At 44.0% G+C, this 25,640-nt stretch overlaps 1 protein-coding gene across 3 annotated transcripts in view; it reads right to left on the bottom strand.

The window, feature by feature from the left end:
* BIRC6 (baculoviral IAP repeat containing 6) overlaps window positions 1-24,098 on the bottom strand; it is a 190,948-nt gene extending 166,850 nt beyond the window's left edge. For 2 of the 3 annotated variants that reach the window (XM_060186836.1, XM_060186835.1), the window contains exon 1: window positions 23,451-24,098. In XM_060186836.1, coding sequence (XP_060042819.1) covers window positions 23,451-23,790 — 340 coding nt within the window. In that variant the 5' untranslated portion in view covers window positions 23,791-24,098. The remainder of the gene's footprint in view (window positions 1-23,450) is intronic. The other variant, XM_060186837.1, reaches the window with a different exon arrangement.
* Between the last annotated feature and the right edge of the window lie 1,542 nt (window positions 24,099-25,640).

Below are 25,640 nucleotides of genomic sequence, written 5' to 3'. Positions count from 1 at the left end.
ATTATGTTTTTTATTATTGGATAGAGGCAGAGGAAAATTGAGGGGGTAGGAGGAGACAGAGGAAGACAATGAGACACCTGCAGTCCTGCTTCACCACTCGGGAAGCTTTCCCCCCTGCAGGCAGGGACCAGGGGCTTGAACCAGGGTCCTTGCACACTGTAGTGTGTCCACTTATCCAGGTGCACCACTGCCTGGCCCCTATCTCCTTTATTTTATTTTCTTTGGAGAGTTTTACAGTCATAGCTTTTACATTAGTTTCTTTTTTTTTTTCCTCTGTTGGGAGGATTAATGGTTTATAATCGACAGTAAAGTACCATAGTTGGTACATAAAAAATCCAAAATTAAAAAATCATTTAAGGGCAGGAGTAGACAGCATAATGGTTCTACAAATAGACGCTCATGTCTTAAGGCTCCAAAGTCCCCGGTTCAATGACCTACACCACTATAAACCAGAGCTGAGCAGTGCTCTATTTAAAAATTTTAAAAAAAAATCATTCAACATTTATATATTACAAAAGTATTGTGTAAGAATCAAATTTCAGTGGTCCGGGAAATGGCACAATGGATAAAGCATTGGATTCTCAAGTATGAGGTCCCGAGTTCAATCCCCGGCAGCACATATACCAGAGTGATATCTGGTTTTTTCTCTCTCTCCTCCTATCTTTCTTTCTCATCAATAAATAAATAAAATCTAAAAAAAAAAATCAAATTTTGTTCTATTGTGTGTTGTTGTCCAATTGATATAACATCATTTCATAAGGAGATGGTCCTTTTTCTACTCAATGATCTTAGGTTCATTGTCAAAGTTCATTTCACACCATGCTGTGAGGGCATGTATTTTTCTAAGAGCTAGTTGGCTGGGTGGTGGCATACCCAGGTAAGCACACACAGTAACATGCACAAGGACCCAGGTTCTAGCTCCCGCTCCCCAGATGTGGAGGGATGTTGCACAAGTGGTAAAGCAGGTCTGCAGGTGTCTATCTTTCTATCTACCTCCCCTGCCTCTCAATTTCTCTCTATCCTATAACATGGGGGGGGGGGGGGAGAAAAAGAAAAAAGCAGTGGATTCACAGTGCCAGTACTGAGCCCCAGCAATAACGCTGGTGACGAAAAAAAAAAAGATTTACATATGGTGGGCTGCAGAAAGCATGGTGGGTTGTGCAAAGAAACTCTCATTTGTGAGGCTACAGCATGCGAAGTTTAATCCTGCACGACCATAAGCCAAGGCTGAGCAGTGCTCTAGTGTTAAATAAATAAATAAAACTGGATGGGGAAAAAGACCAGAGAATCACTCTGGCACATGTGATACTAGGGATCAAACTTGGAAGCTCATGCATGAAAGTCCAGTACTCTAAACACTTACCAGGCCACATAAGGGCATATTTTTATGCTCTCTGTTCTACTGGTCAGGAAGTTTGTCTACGTGAATATGTTATTTTGATGATTAGTATATTCTAAAAGCTGTTGAGTCTTCCAACATCATTGTTCTTTCAAGAATACTTTGATTCTCTGATATACCTTGAGATAAATATTTTTTTATTTTTTTATAAAATGGAAATATTGACAAGACCATAGGATAAGAGGGGTACAAGTCCACAAAATTCCCACCACCAGCACTCCATATCCCATCCCATCCATCCCTTGAAAGCTTTCCTATTTTTTATCCCTCTGGGAGCATGGACCTTGGATCATTATAGGGTGCCCGTGGTGGAAGGTCTGGCTTCTGTAATTGCTCCTCCAGTGAACATGGGGAGATACATATGAATTTTAAGATGGATTTCATTTCCACAATAATTATCACTGGAATTTTTATAAAAGATTGCATTGAAATATGTAAATTACTCTCATTTAGTATTGATTTAACAATGTATAGGCAATACTGAGCACTGGCACGGATGCAAAGCAAGTGGAACTTAAACATTCTAGAAGAAATGCATAATGGCACGGTCACACTAGAGCAAGCTCCTTAGCACATTTATCAAGTAACCCTGTAAACCCACTTCTGTATATTTAACCTAGAGGTATAAAACCTTATGTCCAGGGCCACGTGGTGGCGAACCTGGTTGTGTGCACGTGTTGCAATGCGCAAGCACCCAGGTTTAAGCCCCTTGGTCCCCACCTGCAGGGGGAGCTTTGCGAGTGGTAAAGCAGGGCTGCAGGTGTCTTTCTGTCTCTCTCCCTCTCTGTCTCTTCCTTCCACTCAATTTCTGACTGTCTCTATCCAATAAATAAATAGATAATAAAAAAATTTTAATTATGTCCACATCAGTATTAAGACGTTAGCAGTAGCTACTGAAAATTAACCCAAAACTAAAATCTTCAAATGTTCTACAAAGAGTGACTGAGGGAGTCGGGCGGTAGTGCAGCAGGTTAAGCGCACGTGGCGTGAAGCGCAAGGACTGGCATTAGGATGCCAGTTTGAGCCCCTGGGGCTCCCCACCTGCAGGGGAGTCGCTTCACAGGCGGTGAAGCAGGTCTGCGGGTGTCTGTCTATCTTTCTCTCCCCTTTTCTGTCTTCCCCTTCTCTTTCCATTTCTCTCTGTCCAATCTAACGATGACATCAGTAACAGCAACAATAATAACCACAACAACATTAAAAAAACAAGGGCAACAAAAGGGAAAGTAAGCAAATAAATATTTAAAAGTGACTGAACAGATGATGATATATCCACATATGGAATAATATTGGCAACAGGAAAGAACTCACGACCTGAGTGAATCACAAAGGCAGGCGGCTGGCTGGGAGCAGCCAGCATCAAACAGGTCCACATCGGAGGACTCTATCTTTATGGTATTCCAGAAAAGACAAAGTCCACAATCCAGAGAACACATTAGTGATGCCAGGAGTTAGATGCGAGGCTTTTTCAGAAACTAAAACTGCTTAGTATTCAGATTATCATAGTATTAATAGTTAGTACATATCTACGCATGTATTATTAGTACACAAAAAATGAAACATTAAACTATAGTCATTAAATAATGTTTATTTAAAAGGGGGCCAGGCGTTGGTGCACCTGACTAAGCGCACACATTACAGTGTGCAAGGACCCAGGTTCAAACCCCTGGTCCCCACCTGCAGAGGGAAAGCTTCACAAATGATGAAGCAGAGCTTCAGGTGTCTCTCTGTCTCTCTCCCTCTGTCTCCCCCGCCTCTCAATTTCTCTGTCTCTACCCAATAATAAATACATTTAAAAAATAATTTATTAAAATATATATTTAAAAAGTAGTGGGTGGTGGCTCAGCACAAAGTGCACACCGTGGAAGGAAGTGTGAGGTCCGTGCTGGAAGGAATCTCCCGCACATCTGAGCAGGGCTGTGCTCTTCTTTTCCTCACGTTCACTCATAAATCACTCTTTCCAGAGGGAGAATCTTGTAAATCAACATTTCCTCAAAAAAGTGACTTAAAAGTGCATGCCTTACTTGCGAGGCCCTGGATTCAATGTCCTGTACCACATGGATAGCTCCAGATGATGCCCTAAGGATGGTGAGAGGTGTGCTCTGTGTCTTTCCCTCTCTTCTCCTATACAAAATTTGAAAAGCTGAGCCAGGGGTGGGAGTATAGCATAATGGTTATGCAAAGTGACTTTCATGCCTAAGGCTCTCAAGTCCCAGGTTCAATCTCCCACACTGCCATAAGCCAGAGCTGAGCAGTGCTCTGGTAAAAAAATAAAATAAAATAAAAAATAAAAAGCTGAGCCAGGAAGGCTACCCAATAGTATCGTACATGCATGAGTCCCTCCAATCAGTCCCTGGCACATTAAAATTATAAAAAGGATAAAGACATATAAGCACAATTGCAATGGGGAAGTGCTCCACAGATAGCATTACAACTCAAATATTTTTTTATATTTATTTATTTATTCCTTTTGTTGTCCTTGTTTTTTACTGTTGTAGTTATTATTGATGTCATCATTGTTGGATAGGACAGAGAGAAATGGAGAGAGGAGGGGAAGACAGAGAGGGGGAGAGAGAGAGAGAGAGAGAGACACCTGCAGATCTGCTTCACTGCCAGTGAAGCAACTGCCCTGCAGGTGGGGAGCTGGGGGCTCAAACCAGTCCTTGCTTTGTGCCACGTGCGCTTAACCCATTGCACTACCGCCCGACTCCCAGTTCAAATATTTTTTATTTATTCCCTTTTGTTGCCCTTGTTTTACTGTTGTTATTGATGTCATCGTTGTTGGATAGAACAGAGAGAAATGGAGAGAGGAGGGGAAGACAGAGAGGGGAGAGAAAGAGAGACACCTGCAGACCTGCTTCACTGCTTGTGAAGCGACTCCCCTGCAGGTGGGGAGCCTGGGGTTTGAACAGGGATTCTTATGCCAGTCCCTGCACTTTGCGCCACCTGCTCTTAACCCGCTGCGCTACCGCCCAATTCCCCAGCTCAAATATTTTTAACTGAGCTGTAGAAGAAAACCAAATAAAAATTATGACAAGCCTAGGGAGTCAGGCGGTAATGCAGCGGGTTAAGCGCACCTGGGTAGTGGCACACCTGGTTGAGCGCACATGCTACAGTGTGCAAGGACCTGGGTTCGAGCCCCCAATCCCCACCTGCAGGGGGAAAGCTTTGCAAGTGGTGAAGTAGTGTTGCAGGTGTCTCTCTGTCTCTCACCCTCCTTTCCCTCTAGATTTGACTGCCTCTATCTAATAAATAAAAAAAAACTTTTAATTAAAAAAAAGCTACAATGAAAACTATAGGGGCGGGGCAGATAGAACAATGGTTATGCAAAGAGACTCTCATGCCTGAGGCTCCGAAGCCCCAGGTTCAATCCCCGCACCACCATAAACCAGAGTTGTACAGTGCTCTGGGGTTTTTCTCTCTCTCTGCATCTCTCTCAAAAATAAAATAAAATATTTTTTAAAAACTGGGAGTTGGGCGGTAGCGCAGCGAGTTAAGCATTCGTGGTGCAAAGCACAAGAACCATTGTAAGGGTCCCGGTTCGAGCCCCCGGCTCCCCACCTACAGGAGAGTCGCTTCACAGGCGGTGAAGCAGGTCTGCAGGTGTCTCTCTTTCTCTCCCCTTCTGTCTTCCCCTCCTCTCTCTATTTCTCTCTGTCCTATCCAACAACAACGACATCAGTAACAACAACAACAATAGCTACCAACAACAATAAGAAGACAACAAGGGCAGCAAAAGGGAAAAAAATAAAGAAAATAAAGAACGTCCTTTAAAAAAAAACTATAGGACATTGCTAAAAGAAATAGAGGACACACAGAAGTGGGAGAATGTTCCTGTTTCTGGATAGGAAGGATAAACATCTTTAAAATAGCCATTCTACAAAAAACAATCTACATTTCAATACAATCCCTATCAAAATTCCAATGGCAGGGGCTGGGTGGGGGCGCACCTGGTTAAGTACATGTGTTAAAAATTCCAATGGCTTTCTTTTTATTCCCCTCCAGGGTTACCACTGAAGCTCAGTTCCTGCACTAGGAATTCACTGATCCTGTGACCTAGGAAAGCTATCAGGGGAGAGGATCAGATATAGAGCTCTTGAGGCTGGGTGGTGGCACACCTGGTTAAGTGATTACATCACAGATGTGGAGCTCTGGTGGTGGGAATTGTACCCCTCTTATCCTACGGTCTTGTCAGTGTTTACATTTTATAAATAAATAAATTAGGGAGTTGGGCGGTAGCTTGGTGGGTTAAGGGCAGGTGGCATAAAACTCAAGGACCAGCGTAAGATCCAGGTTCGAGCTACCGGCTCCCCACCTACAGGGGGTCACTTCACAATCGATGAAGCAGGTCTGCAGCTGTCTTTCTCTCTCCCTCTGTCTTCCTCTCCTCTCCATTTCTCTGTGCTATCCAACAACCCCGACATCAATAACTACAACAATAAAATAAGAGCAACAAAAGGGAATAAATAAAATTAAGTTGATCTGGAGTGGTAGCCCCAGCGATGACAATAAAAGGAGAAAAAAGGGGAGTCAGGTGGTAGCGCAGCGGGTTAAGCGCACATGGTGCCAAGCGCAAGGACCAGCGTAAGGATCCTGGTTCCAGGCCCCGGTTCCTCTCTGCAGGTTGAGTCGCTTCATAGGAGGTGAAGCAGGTCTGCAAGTGTCTGTCTTTTTCTCCCCGTCTTCCCCTCCTCTCTCCGTTTCTCTCTATCCTATCCAACAATGATGACATCAATAACAACAAGAGCAACAAAAGGGAATAAATAAATAATTTTTTTTAAAAAAAGGAGAAAAAAGGGATCACCTACAGTGCTTTGGGAGAAATGGGAAAAGAAGAAAAAGAAGAAGAGGAGAAAAAAGGCCTCGTCCTGAGCTCAGCTCCAGACCACTTAATTTCAGACCCAAGCAGAATCTTTTTAGAACCAAAGCTAAGAACCACTGCCCTGTGCCATCTTCAATTTTCTCCTCCCTACATCGTAAGTCAAAGTTAAAGGACAGAAGTAAGTCAAGAAGATTTAAACTACCAGAGCCCACAATACATCTCAAGGAAGACATCCCTACCTGCCTCACACCTACATGGCCACCATTCCCTCTAAACAAGCATAGTGTTTATTTCCTCTACAATACAAGCCCAACTCAGCGTACTCACACTAGATCACAATTCATTCCAGGAGCACTGCCTTGTCATGGAGTGTTTATACACGTTACTTTATTCTTTATTCTTGTTATTTGTAGTTCCACTGGCTCTCATTCTTATACAAGATGTTGTTTTTTTTTCTTACATTGATTTATTTATGAACACAAGCCAGAGAGGGAATGAAAACAAGAACCAGAGCGTGAACACTCTGGCATATGGAGTAGCCAGAATCAGCCTCAGGAAGAACACTACACTTGCCACCACCTCACAAAGCCCTCCCAAGTCTAAACTTTTTTGTATCCCTCACATTAAAAATGTTACAGCTTACCAAAGAATTTCTATATTCATTTTCTCATGAAGTAATTAAGGTAAAGAATGCTAGCCCATTTAATAATGGGAACTTAGAGAAGTGTCTTGTCAAAGGCATTGTTTGCATAAAGTCATGAACAGTACAGTGCTTCTCCACATACTTCAAAACTGATAGTTTCTAGCTACAGTTAGTCAACATTCCTAAAAACCAGGGACCAAATATTCAACAACCCAAATGCAATTAAAACTGTAGAGTTTCCATTAAACAAGGGTATAAACTGGTTCTGTTTTTAACAAACTCACAAAGCTGATCATCTGTAAGGGAGAAAGCCTTACACAGATAGAGGCCATCTGACTTATTCCCCAGCTAAAAGCCTCAGAGCTGGAGTTGGGTGGTAGCTTGCTTGCCTAGTGGAGCACATAGATACACATGTTCCTGAAGGCCTGCGTGCAAGCCCCAATTCCCACCTGCACAGTGAAAGCTTCATAAGCAGTGGAGCAGTGCTACAGATGTGTCTGTCTGACCCTTCTCTATGCAAGGGAAGGAAAAGGGTGGTAGGCACCATTAGGAGTAATGGAGTTTTCAAGCAAACCTAGAGCCCAAGCAATAATCCCAGTAAGCAAAGAACAACAACAAAAAAAAAACCTCAAGGCTAAATTAGTTGTGTTATTTGAGGAAAGCCCCAAGTATGTGCTGTATCATTTTTCAATTAAAATAAAAACTTTACATAAATTAAAAATTAATTGGTAGTAGCCTTCTGCAATATTTTCTCAAGTAAACACTAAAAATATAACTTCTATCATAACATAGCCCTAATGTTTTTTCTTTCAGCCCTTAAATGTTTTATCTTTATATTTTTTTAATTTATTTATTTTCCCTTTTGTTGCCCCTGTTGTTTTATTGTTGTTTGTAGTTATTACTGTTGTTGTTATTGATGTCATCGTTGTTAGATAGGGCAGAGAGAAGTGGAGAGGAGGGGAAGAGAGAAAGATAGACACCTGCAGACCTGCTTCACTGCCTGTGAAGTGACCCCCCTGCAGGTGGGGAGCCGGGGGCTCGAACCAGGATCTTTACACTGGTCCTGTTTTATCTTAAAGTGGAGCTTCATGTACTTATAAATATGGGAGGAGGGGCCGGGCGGTGGCACACCAGCCTAAGTGCACACAGTACAAAGCATAAGGACCTGTGCAAGGATCCCAGTTCGAGCCCTGGTTCCCCACCTGCAGGGGGATTGCTTCATAAGCAGTGAATTTCTATCTTTCTCTCTCCCTATCTTCCCCTCCCCTCAGTTTCTTTCTGTCCTATCTTAAGAAATTGAAAAAAAATGGCCATAGGAGCAGCAGACTTGTAGTGTAAGCACTGAGCCCCAGCAATAACCCTGGAGGCAAAAAACAGTAATAATAAAATAAATAAATATATAGGAGCCAAAGCCCAATAGGACCAAGTCCAAGAGCCTCGGGCTGCCATCACATCCCCCACGCAGATTCGCACGACCAAAGTGATCATAGTAAATAGCACGTGTCACAAGCTTCACTCTATCGGCTAACTCCGCTCCGTTACAGTATGAGTCACCTCTTCCAGAAAACTTTCCAGTTTGGGGGATAAGGGTGGCTTTTGAAGCCATCTCCATATAGCAGACCATCACGTGTCAAACTGAACTATGTAATTCAGAACACCAACACAAAACTAGCAGTTGGGGGCCAGAAATGTAGCTCAGTAGCAGTGCGTGCTTTGCCATTTTGTGGGTCCCTGGATTCAATCCCCACCAGGCCCTGGCCCCTGAAGGAGCATTACTGAGTACTTCTGTTGAGTCAAACAGTATCTACAAATCAGTTTATTTAAGCTTACCAATAACTAAGTGAATTATATACTAATTATCTCTCATCTCTATCATCCCCTCCCCTCTAAATTTCTCTCTGCTTCTATCTAATAAATAACTAAAATTGTGAATGCAAATACCTTCTAAATCCATAAGCTTCAACGTTGATCCAAATGCCCTCTGCACACCTCACTTGAGTCCTGAAATTAACACTTCTTTTTTTTTTTTTTTAAATCAGAGCACTGCTCAGCTCTGGCTTATGGAGGTGTAGGGGACTGAACCTGGGACTTATGGAGTCTCAGGCATGAGAGTCTCTTTGCATAACCATTATGCTATCTACCACCTCCAAAATTAACACTTCTGAAGTCACTATCTCCCTCTTGTTCTCCAGTCTTTGCCAGCAAAACAAGTGACCACACCTTCCGACTTTGCTTACCGGGGTTAATAAACACCACTTGTCCAGTTACCCAGAGTAAAGAAACTATGGGTAATTTTCACCTTGTCAATTTCTCTCATCCCTCACATTTACCCAATTATGTTCTTCCTACTTTTTAAAAATATTTTTATATATTATTAAATAGAGACAGAGAGAAATTAAGAGGGGAAGGGATGACAGAGAGGGAGAGTGACAGAGAGACACGTGCAGCCCTGCTTCTCCGCTAGTGAAGCTTTCCCTCCACAGATGGGGGTAAGGGGTTTAAACCAGGGCCCTTGATCACTGTGATGTGTGTGCCACCACCTGGCCCCATTCTTCCTACTTCTTTAATTCACATTGAGGCTTTCATCACGTGCCCCACCTGGGAGCTCGCTTTACGTAAATCTTTCTAAAACAAATTTTAGGGCTGGAGATAGCAGAATGACTATGCAAAAAGGGTATCATGCCTGAGGTTCTGAAGTCCCAGGTTCAATCCCCAACACCACCAGAAGTAAGAGCTGAGCAATGCTGTGGTAAAAAGACAGGCAGAGGAGGAAAAAAGATACTGGTTTGCAGTCCAGATGACCCAAAAGTAGACACAGAGAGGAGAAACACTGCAACACCATTCCTGAAGCCTCCCTTATGGTGGCCAGGGGCATTCCTGCATGGGAATGCCTGTGTCCTTCTGGGAGAGCCACCTGTCAGGCCCCCAAGATCCAAGCTTCTCAGTAAAAATAGTACCATCATGCCCTTGCCTCTCAGCTTTAATGCCAGCCATCCCCATGTACACTTTGCTCCCCCATGTTACGGTTTATTTTTTAACATTTTTATTAGTGATTTAACATTATTTTATAGAAATATCAGATTTCAGTATTTTCACACACAATGAGGATGTATGCAAGTCATCCACACATACTTTAAGCTCCAGCCACCTCCCAAAAAATAATCTTTTAAATTTTTAATATACTAATACATTTGTGTATTTACTTATTACATTTGACAGGACAGAAAGAAATTGAGAGAGGAGGGAAAGAGAGGAGATGGGTTGTGGCACACCTTGTTGAACGCACATGTTACAATGCACAAGTATGGGAGCAAGGCAGCGGTGCAAGGATCCTGGTTCGAGCCCCCAGCTCCCCACCTGCAGGGAGTCACTTCACAAACCATGAAACAGGTTTGCAGGTGTCTATCTTTCTTTTCCCCTCTCTATCTTCCCCTCCCCTCTCAATATCTGTCTTATCCAAAAAAAAAATAGAGGGGGAAGGAAAGGCCACCAGGAGCAGTGGACTTGTAGTGCTGGCACCGAGCCCCCATGATAGCCCTAGAGGGAAAAAAAAAATGCACAAGGACCCACGTTCAAGCCCTCAGTCCTCACCGGCAACGGGAAAGCTTCATGAATGGGAGGCAGTGCTGCAGGTGTGTCTCTCTCCCTCTCCATCTCCCCCACCCCTCTCAATTTCTGATTGTCTTTATCCAATAAATAAATTTTTAAAAAATAATTTTTAAAATGAGAGGGAAGTGCACTCAGCCAGGTATTTCACCACCTGGTCCCCAAAAAATAACTTCTGTTCCGTAAATTCACCATATAGAATGGCTGCTCTCTCTGCAAGCAAGCAAGCACTGGTTAAGGTGTAATATTATCTCCCACCAATTTTATCTTCCAAATCTAGCCATAAGTGCAACCTCCCAGAAGAAGCCATCTCTTACTGCTTTCAACTGAACAAACTCCCTGCTCCGTATTCACACACAGTGGATCTGTGAAAAGTCCTTACAACATGAGGGTGCTGACCTGATAATCATGAGAACAAAATAGAACTTGAACTATTATGTGTCAACATGCCTACAGCACATGTTCACATCACCTTACTCTTTTAACCATGTCAAGAACAAAATTAATTAACTTAGGTCACTTCCCTCTGGTAACACTAAGGTTACTGCTCTTATGTCTATTAGATTTCACCTCGTCACAGTCCTACAATGGGGAAAACTAGGCAGAAATGCAACGATTGTCAGTGGAGGTTGTGCAGCAAAAACATCAACTCCATCCAGGAACCCTTCAAGTAGCCACAGTTACACAAGGATGAAACTACAGTAAGAAATACGCATTGCTAAGGCACACACTACATAGCAGACACCATTCTACATTTGTTACATACATGTACACACTTAAATTTTCACACACCTTAACAAATTTATACTTTTATTATCCCCATTTTACATAAACAAACTTACAAATCAAACAGAACCTAATCCAAGGTGGTGGGCACCAGACTCAGAGTCCTCACCACCTTGTAGTGAGAAGTCTAACACATAAAGACTTGCATAAACTCCCTGCTATCTTTGAGCATTCAACAGTTAGAGCTGGGGAGTAGATATAAAAATCTGGATAAACACAGAAAAATCTTAAAGACATACCTTTTTTTTTTTTCACATTTCAGCTGGAATGGTTTATTTCTTGAATAGTTTTTTTTTTTAATTTTGAATAGCTTTGCATTTATTTTTTTGGTAAGGAATATTTACCCTGCCACCCCTCTTATCCCATAATTTTGTAAATTATTATTAAATCACTAAATAAAAAGGTAAAAAATATCAGTGACTACTCTGGAAAAAATATCCAGCTGTGGCAGGGTAAAGAGGTCAGTAAATATTCCTTACCAAAAAAATAAATGCAAAGCTATTCAAAATAAAAAAAAAAAAACTATTCAAGAAATAAACCATTCCAGCTAAAATGTGAAAAAAAAAATTTTTGGTATGTCTTTAAGACTTTTCTGTGTTTATCCAGATTTTTATATCTACTTCCCAGCTCTAACAGTTGAATGCTCAAAGATAGCAGGGAGTTTATGCAAGTCTTTATGTGTTAGTTTTCTTTAAGGGGAGCCTGGTGGAGGCCCACCTGGTAGACTGCACAAGGACCCAGTATCAAGCCCTTGGTTCCCACCTACAAGAGAGGAAGTCCCAGAAGTAGTGCAGCAATGCCGCAGATGTCTCTCTCTCTCCCAATCTCCCTCCTCCCTCTCAATTCCTCCCCTTTGAAGACTTTAAATTAAAAAAAAAAAAAATTCTCTAAGTACTAAAAAAGGTCTTTGAGGCAAGCAAGGTCATCATGTAACATTACTAAACTAGCTAATAGAAGCACAACTGAAGCAGATAATCATGGTTTAAAGAGAGATTTGCCAAGTTTGTTTATATAAAGAACTCAGATGAATCCAGAAGACAACTATCTTCTATTCTAAAACTACTGGATCACACAACTCTATCTATACCTTGCTTTAATTTTCATTTACTTATCCCTTGGGCTTGGTGCCTATCCAACTAATCCACCACTCCCAGAAACCTTCTTTTCTATTTCCTTTCTGATAAGACAGAAAGAAACAGAGGGAGACAGAAAGAGAAGACACCTGCAACACTGCTTCATAGTTCATGAAGCTCCACCCTACAAGTGGAGAGTAGGTGTTCGAAGCCAAGTCCTTCCTTGTACATGGTAATCTGTACACGCTATTGGGTGTGCCACCACCCAGTCCAGCTTACTATCTTCATGGAAGAATAACAGTGATAGTAAGGCTGCATTCCAAACAGATTATTCAGGCAATACAAGGGGAAACTTCATAAGAGAAATAGGTCTGCAGGGGTCTTTCTCTTTCCATATCTCCCCTTCTCTCTCAATTTCTATCCTATCACATTAAAGAAATAATAAAAATATTAGTTTTACTCATTAAATTTTCTTGAGGACTCTGAAGGCTAACCTAATTCTGTTTTTGTATTTCAAGACTTCTTGGGGGTGGGGGTGCAGGCAGTAGCATGGAGGGTTAGGACACATGGCGAGAAGCCCAAGGACTGGCTCATGGATCCCGGTTGGAACCCACCTGCAGGGGGGTCGCTTCACAGGCAGTGAGGCAGGTCTGCAGGTGTCTATATTTCCTCTTCTCTCAACTTTTCTCTGTCCTATCAAAAAAAAAAAAAAAAAATCGAAAACATGACCACAGGAGCAGTGGATTCATAATGTGGGCACCGAGCCTCAGAGATAACCCTGAAGGCAAAAAAAAAAAAAAAAAGACTTCTAGGAGAGGCAGTTTGGGATTTTTAAGTCTGATCAAGAAACTGTCATGTCAGACCTTTTTTTTTTTTTTAATTCACCCAATCTGAACTTCACTGCAGTTAGGATAGAATATGACGCTTTTCTTTTTTTTTTTAATATTTTATTTATTTATGAGAAAGATAGGAGAGAGAGAGAAAGAAGAGAAAGAACCAGACATCACTCTGGTACATGGCTGCTAGGGACTGAATTTTTTTTATCCACTGTGCCACCTCCCAGATCACGAATATGACGTTTTTCCACTTATGAGCACTGCACAAATTTCTCAAAGTTCATATCCATATTTTTTTAAAGGGTAAATATTCATAAAGAAATATAAAACTGGTAAGTCTATCCAAGAACAATGAACAGTGCCTTGTGCGTAGCTCAGGTTCGAGTCTAGCCCCCATCCCACCGAAAGAAGCTTCCCTGTTGTGGTCTCTTTACTCTCTCTGGGCCTATCAGCCTCTCTGGAGAGGGAGGGGAGAGAAAAACAATGACCAGCTTTGTAGTTTCTTTTTATGAAGAGACATAAACTCCACTTCAGGAATTGAAGAGGCATGACTTCCTCTGATAGATATATCCGTTCATTAATACACAGATCTCTTCATTTATGTACACGTACTATACATGAATAATCCACGTATACACCGAGCTACGAAAACAAGTCTAAACCTCATTCTGGCGTACTGCCACACCAATGTGTGGAAGGAAGTACATTTAATTCCAGAGAGATTATTAACCATCATTTACATGCTCATCTATGTTTGACTAGATTCTGAATATAAAATTAAATTGACTGGGGGGTATTTTGTACTCATTAGCAGCTTTACCACTCTTTTTTTGGGTCACACCTTTCAGAGAGAAGAGGGGGAAAGAGAGAGAAAGAGAATATGAGGATGAGGAGAAGAGATGGGGCAAGTTGGGAAGGGGGATACCACAGCACCAAAGCATCACCCAGTATGGTGGGGACTGGGCTAGGCCCTTGGTTAGGTGCACAGTCAGGCAGGTGATTGCCCAGGAAAATTAACTTGCTGGCCCAACATTTTAAGTACTACTGAGAAGCACGGCAATGCCAGGCACCTGTGGGCTGAAGAAAGCTGCAGCAGACCAACACCTATTATGCACATGCCAACCACTTTGCAATTTAAGTATGTTTACAAGCTGGTCTTCATAATCATTCTAGTAAGGGCAAGGGAGATAACATAAAGGCTTATGCAAAGACACTCTCGTGACTGACGCTCCACAGTCACAAGTTCAATTCCCCAACCACCATAAGACAGAGCTGAGCGGTGCTCTTGTAAAAATAAGTGAGTAATTTTAAAATATTTATTAAATAGTTACCTTTTATTTACTTAATTGATAAGACAGATAAAATTCATAGAGGAATGGGTGATAAGAGATGGAGGGAGAGGGGCCAGGCAGTAGTTAAGCACTCACATAATAGTAAGGACCCCTGGTCCCCACATACAAAGAGAAAACTTCAAAGTTAGTGAAGCAGTGCTATAAGATGTCTCTCTGACAGTCTCCTTCTCCCCTCTCAACTTCTCTGTCTCTACCCAGTAATAAATAAAAATACTTAATAATGAAAAACAGGGAGAGGGGAGGGAGAAAAAGAGACACCTGTAGCACTGCTTCACTGCTAATGAAGACTTCTCCCCAAACGGGGGAGAGAGCATAATGGTTATGCAAACAGACTTCCTGCCCTGAGGCTCAAAGATCCCAGGTTCAATCCCAGACGCCACCATAAACCAGAGGCAAGCAATGCTCTAGTTTTTTGTTTTTTAAAGGGGGGGGGGGGGTTGGTCAGTAGCGCAGCGGGTTAAGCGTACATGGGGCAAAGCGCAATGGCAAGAACTGGATTGAGGATCCCGGTTTGAGCCCCCAGCTACCCACTTGCAGGGGGTTCACTTCACAGGCAGTGAAAGCAAATCTGCAGGTGTCTTTCTCTCCCCGTCTTCCCCTCCTATCTCGATTTCTCTCTGTCCTATCCAACAACAACCACAACAAGGGCAACAAAATGGGAAAAATAGCCCCCAGGAACAGTGGATTCATAGTTCTGGCACCGAGCCCCAGTGATAATCCTGGAGGTAAAAAAAAAAGACTTCACCCACAGATATGGACTAAGAGCTTAAACCTGGGTCTTTGAGCATAATATGTGTGCTCAACCAAGTGAGTCACCACCAAGCCCCCTTTAGATTTATAAATGAGGAAGCTGAAGTCCAGGAGTTTGGAGCAGAGAGAAGACAAGAGCTAAAATCTTAAACTCAGAAGAATTATCCCCATTTTGCAAACCAGGAAACTGAAAAAAAAAAAAAAAAAAAGGATGTAAGTCAAAGTTAAACAGCTAAACTGAAAAGGGGGAAGGGAACAGAAATTGGATCCTTAAACCAAACCTTAGTCCAGGCTCCTTTTAAAGTGTTAAGCTAAGTTAAACATATTGTATACGAACAGAGATAGTATGATCCCATGGTGTATGTAGAGCTATTTAGACTTTTCAAACCCATAGTCTACAAATAGGCATATGAAGAAAAAAATGACCAGCATCATATGCTGTTGGGAAATTAAGAACTGAAATGAGAATCCACTACACACACATATTAGGATGGCCACAATACCAAACAGTGACAAAATCAAATGCTGATGAAGAAGTGGAGCAACAGGAACTCTCCTTCACTGGTGCTGAAAAGGAAAGACAATCTCTCTAAGACAGTCTGGCTAGAGGGCTGGACTTAAAAAAGCATGAGATTCCAAGTCTGATCCCTGGTACTGCATGTGCCAAAGTGAAGCTCTGGTTTTCAAGTTTATGGACAATAAATCTTAAAAAAAAAAAAAAAAGAAGAAGAAGAAGAAGAAAAGAAAAAATACTACGGAGTCATGCAGTAGCACAGCGGGTTAAGTGCACGTGGCGCAAAGCACTAGGACCGGTTTAAGGATCCCGGTTCGAGCCCCGACTCCCCACCTGCAGAGGAGTTGTTTCACAATCGGTGAAGCAGGTCTGCAGGTGTCTATCTTTCACTCCTCGTCTCTGTCTTCCCCTCTTCTCTCCATTTCTCTGTCCTATCCAACAACGACAACAACAATAACTACAACAATAAAACGGGGGCAACAAAAGAGAATAAATAAAAATAAAATGAAATAACTAAACATACCTCTACTTATAATCCAGTAGTGATGTTCCTTGATGTTTACCTAAATAAACTAAAAATGTATGTTCACACAAAACCTGCATACGTGTGGATTTACAGCAACTTTACTCAGAATTGCCAATACTTGGAAACCGCCAAGATGTCCTTAGTAAGTGAATGTCTATCACAATAAACTGATTGGCTGGGGAGAGAGCATAAAGGTTATGCAAAGTCCCAGGCTCAATCCTTGCACCACCATAAGCCAGAGATGAATAGTGTTCTGGTAAAAAATAAATAAATAAATAAATAAATAAATAAGTAAATATAAATGGTCACACATTAAAATAAATTTTAAAAAATAAGGGTGGGGTGGTCTGGGAGGTGGTACAGTGATAAAGCTTTGGACTCTCAAGCATGAGGTCCTGAGTTCGATCCCCAGCAGCACATGTGCCAGAGTGATGTCTGGTTCTTTCTCTCTCCTCTTACCTTTCTCATTAATAAATAAATAAAATCTTTAAAAAAATAATAATAATAAGGGTGGGGTAGACAGCATAGTGGTTATGCAAAGAGACTCATACCTGAGACTCCAGAGTCCCAGGTTCAATCCCCCGCACCACAAGCCAGATCTGAGCAGTGCTCTGGTAAAAAAAAAAAAAAAAAAATTATAATAAAGTAAAATAAAATAATCCATGGTCCATCCAGACAAACAAAGGGACTAGCCAAGCTGAGCAGTGGCAGTCATTCCCATCACAAGGTCCCAGGCAGAAGCCCCAACTCCTACCTGCAGGAGCAGTGAAGCAGGTCTGCAAGTGTCTTTCTCCCACTTCCCTCAACCCTCCCACCCTCCCTGTCCTACCAAATAAAATAAAAAGGCCACTGGAAGCAGTGGATTCGTACTGTGGGTACCAAGCCCCAGTGATAGCCCTAATGACAATAAAATAAAATTTAAAAGAAATAAACTATCAAGCCATGAAAAGACAGAGGAAATTCCAATGTAAATTACTAATAATCAGTGAAAAAGAAAGTAAGCTTAGAAAAAAAGTTGCATACAAGGGCTGGGCAGTAGCGCAGCAGGTTAAGCTCACAAGAACCGGCATAAGGATCCCAGTTTTATCCCCCAGCTCCCCACCTTCAGGAGGGTCGCTTCACAAGCAGTGAAGCAGGTCTGCAGGTGTCTCTCCCTCACCCCTGCGTCTTCCCCTCCTCTCTCAATTTCTCTCTGTCTTATCCAACAGCAGCAGCAGCAATAGCAATAATAACAACAAAGGCAACAAAAAGGGGTAAAAAAAAAAATGGCCTTCGGGGAGTCGGGTGGGTTAAGTGCACGTGGCGGGAAGCCCAAGGACCAGCTAAAGGATCCCGGTTCGAGCCCCCAGCTCTCCACCTGCAGGGGAGTGGCTTCACAAGCAGTGAAGCAGGTCTGCAGGTGTCTGTCTTTCTCTCCCCCTCTCTGTCTTGCCCTCCTCTCCCCATTTCTCTCTGTCCTATCCAACAACAACATCAATAACAACAATAATAACTACAACAATAAAACAAGGGCAACAAAAGGGAGTAAATAAATATTCTTTTAAAAAATGGCCTCCAGGAGCAGTGGATTCCTAGTGCAAGCACCAGCAATAACCCTGAAGGTGAAAGAAGGGAAGGAAGGCAGGCAGGCAGGCAGGCAGGCAGGCAGGCAGGCAGGCAGGCAGGCAGGCTGGGTGGGTGGGTGGGTTACATACAATATGGCTCCAACTGTGACATTTTTAAAAAAGGCAAAGCTGGGAGTCGGGGCTGTAGCGCAGCGGGTTAAGCGCAGGTGGTGCAAAGTGCAAGGACTGGTGTAAGGATCCCAGTTCAAGCCCCTGGCTCCCCACCTGCAAGGGAGTTGTTTCACAAGCGGTGAAGCAGGTCTGCAGGTGTCTATCTTTCTCTCCTCCTCTCTGTCTTCCCCTCCTCTCTCCATTTCTCTCTGTCCTGTCCAACAACAACAACAACATCAATGATGACTACAACAATAAAAACAGCAAGGGCAACAAAAGGGAATAAATAAATAATAAAAAAATATTTAAAAAAACAAATAAAAATAAATAAAAAAGGCAAAGCTACAGAAATAGTGTTAAAAAAAAAGTGGGATAGGGAAGGGCAAATAGGCAGAGCACAGAGGATTCTTAGGGCAGTGGTGTTCTGGTGTCTTCTCTCATTCTATTATACACACTTATCAGATCCTATAAAATGATCAACACCAAGTGCAAACTTACATGTAACTATGGACTCTGAGTAGTAATTGTGTTACTGCAGATTACAGATTGTGACCAACATAGCTCTGTCGGAGAGAATGTCTGCTGAGGACAGGGAGGATATGGAAACTCTACTTTCTTTTCCTTTCTTTTTTTATTGAGAAGGTTAATGATTAACAGTGCAGTCACTGACATATGCATACAGACAGTTTCATTATGTACCAGGCTCCTTTCTGGTCATTTACTATGAACCTGAAACTTCACTTTAAACCAAAAAAGAAAAAAGAGGCCAAAAAAGGGGTATCATTAGTATGTAAGGGAGCATACACCTAACATATTCATTATATATGCATATACTGGATCAGAAATATGTATTAGTAATTTATACAAGGCATTTGGGGGAAGAGAATGTAGACAAGTAGATAAAGAGTTTGAAACAGTTAAAAAAAGACATCATATATTCATAAAAAGCTAAATAAAGTGGAATTTTAAAAGTTCCAAACAGGAAATATGCTACAGACACTAAGTTTCCAAATTAATGATAGATAGTAACAGGGCAGTGTGTGCTTAAGGGCTGAGTAGCTCCCTTCAGGAAATTAAGATTTGCTCTTGGTCTTATAAAATATAATAGTTAGAAACTGTCTAATGTCTAGAGGGAATTGCTGCATTCCAAAAAAAGAACAAGCTGGAAAAGGAAACTCAATGAACCATGCCATACATGTCACCAAGTTTGAGACCAGCCCCCACAACATGGAAGAAAGCTTTGTGTCTTTCCCTCTCTCTCTACCTGTCTCTGTCTCTCACTTTCAGTAGTAACAGCCCTGGAAAAGGCCAGGAAAAAAAAAAAAAAGAGTGAAGGGGTGGGGGACAGGCAGTGGTGCACCCAGCTGAGCACACACATACTATTACCATGCTCAAGGATCTGAGTTTGAGCCCCAGCTCCCCAACAGCAGGGACAAAGAAAGCTTCACCAGTAATGAAGCAGATCTGCAGGTGTCCTTTCTCTCTCCCCCTCTAGTCCCCGCCCCCTTAATTTCAATGTCCTAGTTGAAAAAAAGAAAATGGGAGGGGGGAGGAAAAATGGCCACCAGTAGTGATTTATCGTGCAGGCACAGAGCCCCAATGATAACCCTGATGGCAATAAAAATAAATAAATATTCAAAGAACCACTCTCACAAAGCAAAACAGGAAGAGAAGGCCAGAGAAAATGGCAGACATCATATGGTGGAAGTCAAATGGTCACTGCATGTCAAGCCAAAGAAAGAATCAGCCAACACTCAGAAATTCTCATTCTTAAAACACGAACAGGGGCCAGCAAATCGGCTTAATTGGATAGTGTGCTTTGTCTCTTGAATGACCCAGGTTCAATCCTGATCTCCAGGGCACAGAGGGAAGTTTTGGCGTTGTGGTATCTGTATCTCTCTCTAATCTCTCTAAATGTGTATCTGAAAAAGTCATCCTGGAGCAGTGAAGTCCCAATGATGATACAACAAATAAGTGGTCCTGAGGCGGCACAGTGGATAAAGCACTGGACTCTCAAGCATGAGGTCTTGAGTTCAATCCCCGGAAACAAGTGTCATGGTGACACTCTTGTTCTATTTCTCTCTCCTCTTTTCTCTCTCATTAATAAAATCTTTTTAAAAATAAGTAAACTCACATAAACAAACATGGAATCATAAATACTGGTTGCTCTTAAAAGTATATTTAAAAACATTTTATGGTGGCCAGGAAAATAGCTCACCTGGTAGAGCATCAGGCTTGTGTACCTGAGGTTGCTGGTTCAATCCTGGTGCAGCGTGTACCAGAGCGGTGGGTGCTCTGGCTTGTCTCACTTTTTGTCTCCTCTGAAACACTCTGTCATGTGTAACAAATAAAATAAACCTTAAAAAAAAATAAAAACCGTTTTAACTGTACTCCTATGATAACCATCCTACAAGTCAACATTTCCTCAATAAAGTGATTTTAAAAATTAAAAATCCAAGGGAAAAGCAGCATAAAAAAGCAGGGGAGAGGAGACACACATTTTATATCAGATACAAATAGTCTGAAGAGATCCACCAGCAGACACAGGTAAAATTCACCATTTCCATCACTGGACTAAACACACAGACAGTCCAGCTCCCACCCTTCATTTTCCAATCTATATTGAGTTCTGAGGCTACTCAAAAGCCCTAGAATTCACAGACACATTGCTCTGTTACTCAGTACAACTCCACATATAGCCTACAGCACCTTTTCTCTTCAAAGATGGCTTTCCTCTGGGGTAGAAAAGAAAATGGCTCATTGCCCATGAACTCAAGACAGAAGTCATGTCAGGTCCACAGTCACTACTGCCACCTCCCCATTCTATTTATAGAACCACTACTAATCATTAAGAACAAACCTATTCATTACTAACATACTCCAGGCAAACCATAAAATGCAACATCCCCCCAACCCTATAGAACCTCTAGCAATTATTAATAAACTACACTTCTCATGTGTAAAATATTTTAGAATTGACTCACTGTTGTTTTTAAACATCTTCTGCAATCCTTTCACTTTTGCTTGCCATAAACTCTTCCACATATTTTACTAGCATGCTCAAACCTCAGTGTCGGAGCACTACAATAAGTACTGCGATTCCCTAAGTTTTCTAATTACCAGATGACCCAACTAGTCACACTAAGCTGTGCTATCTCGTGCAATTACCTTAACACTGTATCTATCACATGTCTACAGCCCTCCCCTTAAATAATCCACCATTAAAAGTAACAATTTCCTTTTTTTAAGATTTATTTATTCACTTATGACAGAGGGTGTGAGAACTTGAGCATCACTCGGGCACATGCAGTGCCTGGGATCCAACTCAGGCCCTCATGCTTGCAAGCGGGATGATGCTCTCTATCCTCTGCCACACCTCCCTGCCCAAGTAAAGTAACTATTGTCCTCCCTTCCATGAACATATATATCCAATCTCCTCCACCATTTGTAACAAGTTCTGACACACTGTATTTTTTCTCAAAGGTGGCCTCCAGGCAATAAAAATACACCGGATACATCTTTTTCTACTGAAAACCCTTTAAAGCTTTGGTTAATGTGGCTTTTTATAAAAATCCAAATACATGCACAACAACAGCAGTTATTCAGATTTTTTACATCATGAAAGGAAGTATTAGTGTTATATACTGTTTCAAGATACAAGCACATACTAAAAATTATAAAGACACTTATGAAAACGGTGAAACCAAGCTAAGGGTGTTCCGGATGGGGGAGAAGTAGAGGGTATGACAGAAGGGAAGTGTAAGCTTCAACTCTATTTGCAACATCTAATTTATTCAAGTGGGTTGTAGTTGGGGAGAGACAGAATAATAGTTATGTAAATTGTCTTTCATGCCTAAGGAACCAAAGGCCCCAGGTTCAATCCCAACACCACCATAAACCAGACTTTATAGGTGGTCAAGCAAAAAATAATAATAATAATAATAAAGTGAATTATGGCTACGTGTTTTTCCACTGTACTTTTTCTTGTACTATTTAACAGTATTCAAAATACTTTTAAGTGATTTTAAGGATAAAGACACCCAGTTTCTAACCTTCTGACACAGTGACAAATGATTAGATCCAAATTGCAGCAGCAGGTCACTGCTAGGGACACTGTTATTAAGGCCAAGAGGGAAAACACACACACATACACACACACACACACACACACACACACAAAAAAAAAAAAAAAAAAAAAACCTTAATATTCTGGCACCCAAAACTTTCTCCAGACACACCTTAGACATCTCCCGGGCTCATATTCTACGGCTACACACACTCCCTTCCTCTCACAACTCTTACAACAACAAAAAAGGAACCTGCCTTCTTTTATCTGTGTCCCTACTTTGTCACTTGCCTTTAAAAGGCTTTACTACTCAAAGGAAGGAGAATAACGACTTTTCTTCACTTGTCTATGTTAAAAGGCAAGCAAGCGCCTGGTATTAAACACTCGCCCCTCCACTTGGCTGAACGTGGGCCGCCGCGTCCGTGGATGTTCAGGAGCTCCCTGCACTCACACTCGCTCTTCAATCACAGCTTAACTCCATCTAGATGCAGCCGCTCCTCGCTTATCCGCGAATGAAACCTCATCTCAGCCCAAGGCGACGGGGCCAGGAAGCGCAATTCCCAGATAGCCCGCCCCGGTCCGCCGAGCGCCCACCCGGGAAAAAAAAAAAACCCACACGGCCCCGCAGGGCTGCTCTGCCCCCCCCCCCATGGACCGCCCGCACACGCTGGCCTCGCCCGGATAAGACGAGAGCTCAAAGCGACCCGCACTTGGTGCACCGCAGGACCCAAGCTTCTGCTCCCTTGGAAATGGGCGAGGGGTGGGGGTCGAAGTTACAAGCCCCGATCCTGGTGGTGGGGGGTGGGGAGCCCAGGTCCGGTCCGGTCCCGCCTCCACCGCGATGCCGAAGTCCCGCTCGGTAGGGTCCGGGCAACCAGCCCGCTCACGTCCTCCCCGCCCCCACCGCGCCCCGGGCCCACCCCGGGCCCACCCCTCCGCTCCCCACCGGCTCCTACCCCGGCGGCCAACCCGCACCTGCGGGGCCCGGCGCAGCCGCCAAGCCCAGAGAGGGGCCGCACGCCGCCGGCCGGCCACCCAGCAGCCGTCCCCTCCCACCCGGGACTCGGCCTCCGGGCGAGCAGGAAGCCGCGCCGCCCCCTGCGCCAGGAACCTCCCGGAGACCGGCCTCCTCTCCGCTCCCGCGGGAACCTCGGCGGCCCCCCACCCCGACGTCCGCGGCCCCCGAGGCGGCTCCCGCCACGAAGAGAGGCCGGACCCGACCGGGCCGCTCCTGCGGCTTCCGGGCCGCCCTCCAGGCCAGGCCCGCGGCACCGGCCCCGCGTCGGAGGCCGAGCCCGGGGCTGGGCGGCCGCCTCCAGACCTCCTTTAGACCCGCTCCGCCGCAGCCCCGGCCCGCACGCTCACCGCTGAGCGCCGAGGCCTGCAGGGTGGCCCCCGAGGTGCCGTCGATGACTTTGATGGTCCCGCGGCTGGTGACGGCCAGGATGGCGTTGAGCGCCGGGTGGTAGGACAAGCTGTGCAGCCCGTCGGCGTCGCAGCGCATGCAGCCGTCCCGCAGCACCAGCCACTCGGACACCCCCGCCGCCCCGGCCCCGGCCCCGGCTGCCGCCGACGACGAGCAGCCCGGGCCCGAGGCCGCCGCCGCAGCAGCAGCCGCCATCTTCCGGCCTGCGCTCAGCACAATCACACTGGGAAGCGGTTCAGTGACAGTCCCGGGAGGTGCCGCGCCGCCGCCAGTCACCATCCGGGGCCAGGGGGCAAGCCGAGCGCGTTAGCCGGAAGTGAGATCAAGCGCCGGCACGCACGCGGGACGTCGGCCGCGCGCCTGTAAGAGCGTGAGGGGCGGGGCTAGAGCGGGGCTTGGCGCATGCGCGGAGGGGCGGAGCCCTGCCACGCGCCGCGAGTTGAGCCAGCTCTGCTACTGCTGCGCCGTAGTTTCTGTTTCCCCCGAGGCCGGCGACTGGCCGCCGCCCCACTCCGCCTGCTCCTGGGGCTCCTGACTCCTACTGTTTCCACTAGGCGGGTCCGGCAGGGTGGTGACGCCTGGAAGCCGGTAGCTGCAGCTCCAGCTGCCCCGCTAGGTCCCCAGCAGTCTTGAGGTTGAGTGGAGGAGGTCGGAAGGTGGCCCCCAGCCTGGGCCAGAGGCAGAAATCGCACTGTCTTGTCTAAGGAGCCCCAAGTCTGTATTTGGAGAACTCCATGAGCACACCTGGTCTGAACGTACAACCTCACCCCCCTCTCCAAATATTGCACAAAAATGCACCAGGAGGGAGTAGGGCGGTAGTGCAGCGGATTAAGCGCAAGTGGCTTAAAGTGCAAGGACCAGCATGGGGATCCCGATCCCAGCCCCTGGCTCCCCACCTGCAGGGGAGTCACTTCACAGGCGGTAACACAGGTCTTCAGGTGTCTATTTTTCTCTCCCCCTCTCTGTCTTCCCCTCCTTTCTGCATTTCTCTCCTATCCAGCAATGACGACATCAACAACAACAATAATAACTACAACAATAAAACAAGGGCAACAAAAGGGAATAAAAAGCACCAAGTGACAGGTGCTGTGAGAGCTGTTGAATTTAGGGTTTTTATCCACATTCAGTTGTTAAGGGAACCCACACACAGGAGAAAGGACTTTCTAAATTCAGTAATTAGCCACGTTGGGAGAGTAAGAAAGCTTTTTCCCCTCCAATTTTTTATGTTGTATTAGAGCAAACTTTTAAGCATAGAGATTTATTTTATTATCTTATTATATTTATTTATTAGATAGAGACAGCCAGATATCAAGAGGGAAGGGGAAAATGAAGAGAGACACCACTCAAAAAGCTTTCCAGGAGTCGGCCAGTAGCATGCAGCGCAAAGCTCAAGGACGAGCATAAGGATCCTGGTTTGAGCCCCTGACTCCCCACCTACTGGAGGAGTCACTTCACAAGCGGTGAAGCAGGTCTGCAGGTGTCTATCTCTCCTCACCCCCGCGTCTTCCCCTCCTCTCATAATTTCTCTCGGTCCTATCCAACAACAGCAATAACAATAATAACAAGGGCAACAAAAAGGGGTAAAAAAAAATGGCCTCCATGAAGTCAGGCGGTAGCGCAGTGAGTTAAGCCAAGGACAGGGTTAAGGATCCTGGTTCCAGCCCCCAGCTCTCCACTTGCAGGGGAGTCGCTTCACAAGCAGTGAAGCAGGTCTGCAGGTGTCTATCTTTCTCTCCCCCCTGTCTTCCCCTCCTCTCTTGATTTCTCTATGTCCTATCCAATAACAATGACATAAATAACAACAATAATAACTACAACAATAAAACAAGGGCAACAAAAGGGAATAAATAAATATTTTAAAAGGAGAAGAAGAAAAGCTGGGAGTGGGCGGTAGCCCAGCGGGTTAAGCACATGTGGCGCAAAGCACAAGGACCGGTGTAAGGATCCCCACCTAAAAGGGGGTGGCTTCACAGGTGGTGAAGCAGATCTACAGGTATCTTTCTCTCACCCTCTCTGTCTTCCCCTACTCTCTCAATTTCCCTCTGTGCTATCCAACAATGATGAAATCAATAAAACAACAACAATAATAACTACAACAACAACAAAAAAGGGGGACAAAATAGAATAAT

This window comes from Erinaceus europaeus, chromosome 3 (genome assembly GCF_950295315.1).
Source record: "Erinaceus europaeus chromosome 3, mEriEur2.1, whole genome shotgun sequence".
Classification (NCBI taxonomy): domain Eukaryota; kingdom Metazoa; phylum Chordata; class Mammalia; order Eulipotyphla; family Erinaceidae; genus Erinaceus; species Erinaceus europaeus.
Note: the sequence above shows the minus strand (reverse complement) of the source record. Positions and strands in the feature narration are given on the sequence as shown.